We start from the raw sequence: 9,399 nt of genomic DNA, 5'->3' as shown, positions 1-9,399 counted from the left end.
GTAGCGCACACACCTCATTTGTCAGAACCTGAAGACGTCATTATTCGTGTAAAAACAAAGCTAATTAGGCGAAAACATGATACTTGTAAAGACCTGCATGTGACTTTGAGAAGGACCTCTATGCTACTATGGCGCCATCTTCAGAAAGGTGAGCATACGACAGCTTCCACTTCCACTTGTCACTCAAGTCAATGAAGGCAATTTGATGACAAAAACATTTAATAGGTGAGACACATGATACGCTAAGTCACATAACATAAAAAAGGGGGTTTTACATGTTGTATATTAGGTAGGAAAGGGTTTAACTTGAAAGTGGATGGGTTATACTGAAGAAAAAAAAACTTCTGTACAGGCGGACACAAACACATGTAGATGGTCATCCTCCTCCTTCAGTGGTTTTTTCCAAGTTTTGCAAGTCGGGATGGGCACAAAGATCGCTTGCTTGTTACAAATTCTATCGGACGCTATGACATCAGTGTGGAAAGTTGAGCTTTACCCTCGACACCGGCATGGTAACAGGAGGTGAGAACATTCCCAAACGTTGATAAAACACTTACATGTACATACGTACATTAACAAAAGGAAGGCTTGATTTTCCAGCATGACAGCATACAAGCAAAATGTAAGAGTTTTAAAGACCATACTAAATAAATGTAAAACTTCTGATTCATAGTCATGAGTTTTGTATTAAAAAAAATGGTTCTTCTGAGTATTGAAAATTATTTTGTTACAAATTCTTTTTTTTGTTTTTGTTTCATGTTGTTGGATGAGATAAGCCTTATTAGGTGGCCCTGGGATCGACTGGTTAGCGCGTCGGCCTCACAAGGCATAGGTGCAGGGTTTGATTGCGGCTCCGGCCTTCCTGTGTTGAGTTTGCATGTTCTCCCCATGCCTGCGTGGGTTTTCTCCGGGTTCTCCACTTCCCTCCCACAATCCAAAACATGAATGGTAGGTTAACGGAACACTCTAAATTGTCCCAAGGTGTGAGTGTGAGCGCAGATGGTTGTACATCTTTATGACAGACACAGAACAGAACACATGGGAAAAAAAAAACATAATCCATATACGATACAGTATTGTATTTATACAAGTATATAGACATCAATCAGTGGCTTTGAATGGATGTGAGGTTTATTGGCTTAAAAAAAATACACACACACACGCACACACACACACACACACGCATGCAGGCACGCACGCACACATTTAACAAAGACTGAACTGAAATCTACAGTGTGAATGAATGGCTGAATACTCTCTCGGACATTCGCTTCTCTCTTCCGCCAAAGGTCTCTAAGACCCAACATGGAGTGCCACAAACACGCTCATTAAATACTATGTACACAAAAGGACTAGTGTGGCCTGCCGAGCGGGCTGCCAAATGTGCTCCGGCGGGGGCGCCTTCGAGCCACCACACGTTGGTGTTCAAAGGTTTCAAGTAATGCCAGGAATCCAAAGTATTCATACATGCAGCACATCCTTTGTGTGTTTCAGTACCAGTGTGCCGCCGCATGAGGGGCAGTGCCCCATCATAGTCAGCAAAAGGGGCATGTATTATGCGCTTTATGTTTTATTCAGAGTACAGGTTTGTGTGGGAACAACACTGGATTTTTTTTTTTTTAATTTCTGCCCCAAATACGAAATAAAAAACAATACATGACCCACAAATGCAGGATGCCAAATTTGTGTTTTACAAAAGTTGCCGCTTCACTTTTCATGTTTCTGAGGAATATTGAGCATCAAGAATTTCTGAAGAGATCTCCAGTTGGCTTTTGGAATTGTTTTGAATTCCGAGTATTAGGCCATGATGAAACACTGTAACGTAACAACAACAATGTATACGTTTTAATTTACAACAAAATTGTTTTGTTTTTTTTTTGTCAAATAAAGCAACATTACTTTTTGGGGAATATTAAATCATTCCCGCAGTAAAAATTCCACTTATTTTCTTTTATTTCATGTCATACAAATGACCCATTTATTCTTGTAAGTCTGCAGCTCTTTTCTCGCAATCCTATGATTTTGTTCTCACAGAATTAGATCATCATATGCCTTTCTGTAAAAATCTGAATTGTTTTCCTCAGCCCTTGCAGAGTAAAAAATTACAGCTTGGCTCTTTCAGTATCATGACTTTTTTTCAGAAAAAAATCCAATTCTATTTTTTAATATTTTAGCAGCTAGTTTACCTTTAACCTTATTTGTTTCTCTTTATAGTGGCCCATGTACTCCGATGTATCTCATCCATAAACTGTTTGCTATTCAAAATTCACTTTTTAACAGAAACACGGAGAAATGTTCTCTAACAGCAAAGTTTGAAAAATTTTCGTCACTCACGAAACTTTAAACCACCATTGTGTAAAATGTTATATTGGGATTTGGCTGCCATCTTGTTACTATTAGCTGCTTTTATTCCCTACTAAACACCTGAATAGCAGATGGGTATTTTTTTTGGGGGGGGGGGTTAATTACCATCGTTTGCTGTCAGAGTGAGTGTGACATCTGTTCCCGGTGTGTTTAAATCTTCCATTTGTCTTCGTCATCCACCATTATGAAGGAATCCTCTCATCCGCATACAAACTACACGCCAAGGAGTCCTCCCAAGTAGTTTTGCCAGCTCCAATGTCGGCGTAACAACCTGGCTACGTGTTATGCGGTGCTCAGGTCCGGCTCGGGGTAATGCCTGAAGACTTTGTAGATCCATTGTGTGTAAAACGGCACGTTGATGAAGATGGCGGGCCGGTTGAAACGGGCGCAACCTCTGCCGTGGACGCTCACACCAACCACGACTTTGATTTCACCGTTCTGACACACCAAAGGACCGCCGTAATCCCTCTGCGGGGTTGGGATGAATTAAATCAGTGTATTTCCTGATCTTTATGGATGGGTATACATTTCACATGCGAAAAATCTTGTGCCATGCAAATAAGTCACAAAAACGTGGTAGACTGAAACATTAATGATCTCGTCCTTGGACCTTGTGCCAGCAAATAGAAGTACATTTTATGCACGTCACCCACCATCCATTGAGGGCAGAGATATTTGTGGATTTGTCACTAAATCATTCGCTGCCATAGACTTTTATATTCATCACGTGAAATCCAATTGTAGACTGTCACAAAAATATTGAACATATTCGTTCGTTAAGTACATTTTTCAAAGGGTCGGTGTGGAGGTGGGTCTTTTCCTGTTTGTCTATGAAATTCAGGTTTGTAAACCACTATCATGACTAACAGATCTGGATAGATTGCAGTGTTGAATCACTTTTGATGTAAGATCAGCTTTGCTTTAAAGTAGAAGGTAAATCATGGTTTGGCATGTCACTCATTTTGGGAGGGATGTGCCATCACTTTGTAAAGGTGAGAATAGTGAGATCTGATACATACAAACAAGTAAGACTTTTTCCTTACAAATGGATCTCTGTAATGTTTTGGTTTCTGAGCAAATGGCACAAAGGTTAAGGTGTACATATTTGATTCCACCTATTTAATTGCTTCGTCATAGTTTTATTGATTGTGAGCCTTGACATTGATTACTTGATTTTTGCCACAGAAGCTTGGGGCAAAAGTCTCAAAAGATGAGACTTCTGACTTGCGCATGCTGGACTTGACATTCTCCCACCTCTGCATGGTCGTAATTAAAATGCCTAACAACATCAAAGGTTATTTTCCTCGTATTGGAAGCAAGCAAAATGCATTTTCGTGGTTACTAGAGATGCAGCACAGCTCTCCCAAAACATTAGAAACCACAAAGGCTTAGGGCTTAGACTCGCTGATGAAATGTAGCACAACGCACAGCTGCTCCACTTTACATCAAACTCCACACGCTAAGACCACAAATTTGCTCAAGATTTAGATCTTTGAAATCCAAGCGAGGAAGCGAGAGCGGGAAGATTTGCTTCGATTCACAAGGGGAACAATTATCGGATTCCAAAGAGCCGGGCGAGCATGAAAGGGGGGCTTTACCTCACACACGCCCTCGTTCCTGCGTCCTCCCGCACAGATTTTGCTATTTGTGATGTGCAGGCTGCCCCGGTGCAGCTCTCGGCATCGTTCGTTGCTCACCATCGGAAGGTTGACTGCCTTCAGGACATTGTCGTGGCCTGTACCTGAGGAAGTTGAGAGTGCCACTTAGTCCTGGAGTGAATGTTTGCATGGTACACGCACTGATATAATGATTTCCTTTTTTTTCTTTTTTTTTCTTTTTTTTACTTTATCATTGTGACACTTTCAGTATAATACATTAAACAAAAGAAATGAAGGAAAACTACTGTTGCTGTTTTAAAATTATATTCACATATTTTTCTTTAACAGAATAAATTATATATTCATCTTATTTTTACAAAAAATATAAATGCATAATAAGCAGAAATAACATGAAAACTGGTTTTCTTTATTTTATTTATTTATTTATTTACATTTATGTATTTATTGCATTATTTTTACACGATAATTTACTCAACACATAATTAAGCAATACATTTTATGAAAGAGAAATTATAAAATGACAAACAATATTAAAATATTGCACATGAATAAAATAAAAATAATATTTTTCTTGCTGTTATTCAGAATACAGTTACTATATTTTCAACTTTTTATGATATTAGTTAAAAAAACAATATGAACCCTAATATGAACATATTTTAAATGCTGTTGTCTTCAAAAGATTTGGATTATAATGACATTGATGATTATAATTATATGAAAGATAATGATGATGATGATATGCATCAATAGTAAAATGCCATTCAAAATTGTTGAATGTTTTCAAATATCTTTTTTAGCCAAAACTGATGTGATATATGCTCATAATACGAGGACATTATTAAATCTGGCTACAGCAATATCTTGTAAACACTGGAAACAAAAGTGGATTATAAAAATAATGGTAAAAATATATAGGGTTTATAAAGTAGAAGCACCTTTGGTCTCCCCCCATCCATACATTTTACAGAGGGTTCCTTCAGGGATGGAGCAGCCGTCTACGGGCAGCTGAATGGTGTGCACGTTGTCAGCGGGGAGTGCAGGCCTGCAACAAAATAGAAAAAGCACAGTGTGCATTTTTGTGCGCAACTACATACAATCTATAACCGGATCGCGTCACTCACTTGGAGAGCCTTAGCAGGGCTAAACTGGAACCATCGGGGCCACATATCACCTGCGCGATGCGCACTTCCTGTCTCGTTGCCCAATCGGACGTGTTGGCTGCAATATTGGACACGCCCAGCCACACCCGATACTCGCTTAGGTCCGGAACGCTGATGTATAGTGCAAGCGTTAGATGGTTAATTAAAAAAAAAAAAAGTCGAACAATTGTGAAGGTACCATGAGGAGAAGCACTGTCTGTCTGTGAGCACCCACTCTTCTCGTACCAGCGAACCCCCACACCAGTGCGCTGGCCTACAAAGGACATCCAAAATAATCAATTACATCAATTAGAATTGATCAACGGATACAGAGCAGATTAATACCTGTGAAATTTACATGGCATTAAATGATGTTTCGAAAGCAGCCGCATGGAATATTAATGATGGTGTTTAAGTTGCCGGAAGGCTGCGTGCCCTTCAAGAGTGTTGAAAAACGCACAGAATAATAAAGACTCAGCCATACCCTTTTTGTATGCTGACCATCCAGCTGCCGGCTGACACGCTCACCGGACCTCCTCCAACGATTCGGGGCCTCTTATGGACAAAACAGCCAACAGAGGACAGCTCACCTGCACGAGCATGCAAACACAAACACAAGATTTGTTTTTTGTCTTTCACAAAGACAACTAATTCACAACTACAATAGGTGACGATAAAATGCTGTAATTTATGTCAATTTTCTTGGAGGAGGACGAACATATGTCTGTGAGTGCAGTGAATTCCCACATATTTGGAATACGCCATGTGAGAATTCGCCTATTCCTATTTTTAAACCAGTTCTTTGCAAAATATATCACTTGTTTGTGTTAAAAAAAACACAAAAAAAAAAACAACAACAGCATCATGGCAACTATAATAACGGTCAACTGTTGATGGAGTTTGACAATTCTCTGCCGGATAGAGTGTGTGCATCCAACTGAATTGGTTCATTACACCACTACGAAACTCACTCATAAAACAGAAGCAGCTATGTTAAGGAGGTCATTAATGAAGGCAATAATTGACTGTTCACACATGGCATTAATGGGAAAAAAATGAAGCTAAAGGCTGAACTTATAGCAGTTCATCTTTTGATGTGTCATAGCCGGAGGAACAGATTAAATGTTGCGCTTCTGCTTAATCACACACACACGCACATTAACACACACACACACACACACACACGATGTTGCACACCGTAACAAGTGTACATATAAGGATGACCGCTTTTCTGCCATGCCATTCAATCAGAATCAGATAAAAGCAGACTGATGAGCTGGCCGAGACACTCACCTAGTGAAATTGTGTTCTGGGAAGCATCACCTGCACATGGGAGACAAATAAGGGGGTCAGATAGGATTAACAGATACAAATAAGAGAGGAGGGGAAAGACCCCCCAGCCTCCGCAATACACAAGACAGTTTGCATTTACTGCAGGTCAAATGCCACGGCCAACAGCGACCCTCTATTTGTCATGTCCTATTAGTCTGGAGTGTGGAAAGCAGGACCATAGAGTACTGTGTGGATTTTCTACTGAACAGCAAAATTGTATCACTTTAGTTGGTATACCTAGTATCCACGTATGCGGCCACGACACTACGAGTCACTTTCTAACAGCAAGGTTTCGTATGTGACAATTAACTCGTTTCCGACATTCTTTGTGAGGCCATTTTCGTGTCATCACGTCGCACAGATCTGTTTTGCACTCCTCTCAGACAAATTCTGGTTTGTTAAAAATGCGTGTGTGCTACTATGCAAGCTTTTAGTATCCCACAAATTCCTGGGGTTTCATGTTCCTAACTGCACACCTACATGGTTTCACGTTGCAGTAGTCCCAACGAATGGCAGAACTGTTGGTGTAACACCATGGTCCATGCTTGTCCTTATCAGGGTTTCTGCAGTAGTTCCTCTCAAGGCCTGCAACTGTCACTCCTCTCTCACCGCTATAAAACACGGAATGAATCATAAACTAATCATTCATGACCACAAAAACGGAACAAATGAAAATAATCATTCAAATGTGGTCACAGTCTGACATAAGGGCACTTGGAAATGGCCCAAATTACCACAATATTGCTGCTTCAAACCAACTTGGGAAGCTTCCTTTGTATTTTCAGGCATGAGTTTTTGAGAATTTTTTGTGCATCGAGTGATGATAGATGTGCCTACCAAACTTAATGATTCTAAGTGAAATGTTTGGTTTGGTTCTGACCTTGTGCAGTTATTTGTGTGTTTTATGATGAGTCATCAAATTTTTACACCAGGCTACACCCGCATTCACCCACCATGTAGAGACAAAAACTCAAACCTTTTGTAATTTAGCTTTTTCCATCTGCCAAGTGTAAGTAATTCAAATTTGCTTGCAGTCAGAAGAAATGAAAGGACCAAGTTTTGTTTTTGAAGTGTCGAACATATCTGACATTTCTTGCATTTGCAGAAAGGGTTTGTTCAACTTTTTTGGTGATTCTACTTGTAATAGACAATGCTCATGTTGCCCAGGGAAACTGTCTTCACGGGCTGAATTCTTAAATACGCTTGTAAAATTTGACGTGTCCAAGAATGGAAAATCCCTCAAAACGCCCATTTATTTGGCCTGAGCAAAATAAGGGCAAAGATGCAAAACAAACTCAAGAAAGCCCTTGCTCCATTTTGTCATAAAGAGAGACTTTCAAGCAATTGAGTTTCTCGTAAAAGCTGAGCAAATGCACGGCGATACGATCTGGCTAGTGGAAGTACACAGCTGTGTGGGCTCTTTGTCCTGCGGGACAAGATAAGGAGGTGATGCGCAGAGGAATTACTCACAAAAACAGCCACCTACACTCTTTGACACATGGTTCTGCCTCCTGCGAAAATCCCTCCACGCTCATCCATATAGGAACACTACGGCGAGGTTTGACAAATGATCTCTCGTGTTTGTTGAATATCAAACCATGAGCTTAACAGACAATTTTCTGGTTGACTCCCTAAACCTTGACCTCTGACCCCTCTGGGCGGGAGCCAGGGCGTTCATCGGAATGGCTTTGAAGTGTTTCAGCAGAGGAGGGGTGCGGAGTCAGAGGTCATTGCCCCCATCAGGAGTCATTCATGTTGACTTAGGTCATCTCAAGGGGAAGCGTTTTCACAGGTTATGAAGAGTTCTGAAGAGGGTTTCATCATAAAACGAATATCGACTGCAAGTAGGAGGTGGAGCTGCACAAACACTCTCTGCTATAAAAGATGGATTCAAGTACTGCGACACCTGGCTGGTTACAATGATATGCAAAAATGGATAAAGGTTCTACAATAGGTAAATATGGGTGAATATTTCACACAGATGAAGCTGCTGATCTATCAAGTGGGCACACACAGAATGGCATCTTCCAAACAGGCATGTTATTTTTTTTTTATTTTCTAGAAGGAGTCGATTCAAACTGATCGTGATGGATGATGATGAATGAATCTGCTCTGCTGGTGTTAACAATTTCAAGATGCCAAAAACAAAATATTTTTGCGGATTATCGTCTACACCAGGAGTTGGCAAACTTTTTGGCTCGGGGGCCACATTGATTTCTAAATTTGACAGGTGGGCCGGGTCAGCACAAGATACGGTACATATAAAAAAATGTAGATGTTGACAGTCCATGCCAAACATCAACAGAACAAAAGCATTAAAGTATTACCATAATTTTTTAATGAGAACAGTGAAACAACTGTTTGTGGTGTATGTCCTGTAAGAAGGTCCAAGTATGTTAACAACATACTGTACATGTGTGACAACACAAACTCCAAAGTTCAACACTATACTGCCCAAAAACTGCAGCATTCAGGACAGGTATATGACAAAATATAACAAAGTTAGTACTATTTGTTACAAAATGAGACGATTAAAAGACTTGGTGGCTTTCTTTCCACTCACTCACTGTCTCGAACTTGACCTCCCCTTGATCAGCACACAAGACAGCGTTGCTCAGCTGATCTCGTGCAACAAACTTTTGAACCCAGCCACGGGACGCTTCGAAGTATTCGACGCCCATAGCGCTATGGAACTCGCTTCCTCTCATTAGCGGTCCAGTTTGCGGAAAGTTTTTAGCACGATAACAGTCAAACCATTCCAGGAAGTGTTTATTTACTCGCCTATCCGTCGAGCCGCAAGCAATTCACTTTGAGCATGGAAATAGCCAGAATTGGACTGAGCAAGAATCACTTCCTCGTTTTCAAAGTCTCGTAGATTTAAGTCTTTCAGACTCCAAGCATCTCCTGAATGTTTTGTACTTTGTAACCTTCTTCGTTTGATC

General features: G+C 40.4%; 1 protein-coding gene across 1 annotated transcript in view; it reads right to left on the bottom strand.

Moving 5' to 3' along the window:
* Positions 1–201: 201 nt before the first annotated feature.
* LOC127597297 (hepatocyte growth factor) overlaps positions 202–9,399 on the bottom strand; it is a 32,485-nt gene continuing 23,287 nt past the window's right edge. Inside the window, exons 11-18 of the mRNA XM_052060259.1 lie at positions 6,938–7,068; positions 6,419–6,448; positions 5,610–5,715; positions 5,325–5,399; positions 5,108–5,257; positions 4,922–5,028; positions 3,963–4,105; positions 202–2,832 (exon numbers count right to left, since the gene is read on the bottom strand). Coding sequence (XP_051916219.1) covers positions 2,647–2,832; positions 3,963–4,105; positions 4,922–5,028; positions 5,108–5,257; positions 5,325–5,399; positions 5,610–5,715; positions 6,419–6,448; positions 6,938–7,068 — 928 coding nt within the window. The 3' untranslated portion in view covers positions 202–2,646. The remainder of the gene's footprint in view (positions 2,833–3,962; positions 4,106–4,921; positions 5,029–5,107; positions 5,258–5,324; positions 5,400–5,609; positions 5,716–6,418; positions 6,449–6,937; positions 7,069–9,399) is intronic.

This window comes from Hippocampus zosterae, chromosome 3, assembly GCF_025434085.1.
Source record: "Hippocampus zosterae strain Florida chromosome 3, ASM2543408v3, whole genome shotgun sequence".
NCBI lineage: Eukaryota > Metazoa > Chordata > Actinopteri > Syngnathiformes > Syngnathidae > Hippocampus > Hippocampus zosterae.
The sequence above is the reverse complement of the archived record's forward strand: the minus strand, read 5'-3'. Positions and strand labels throughout refer to the sequence as shown.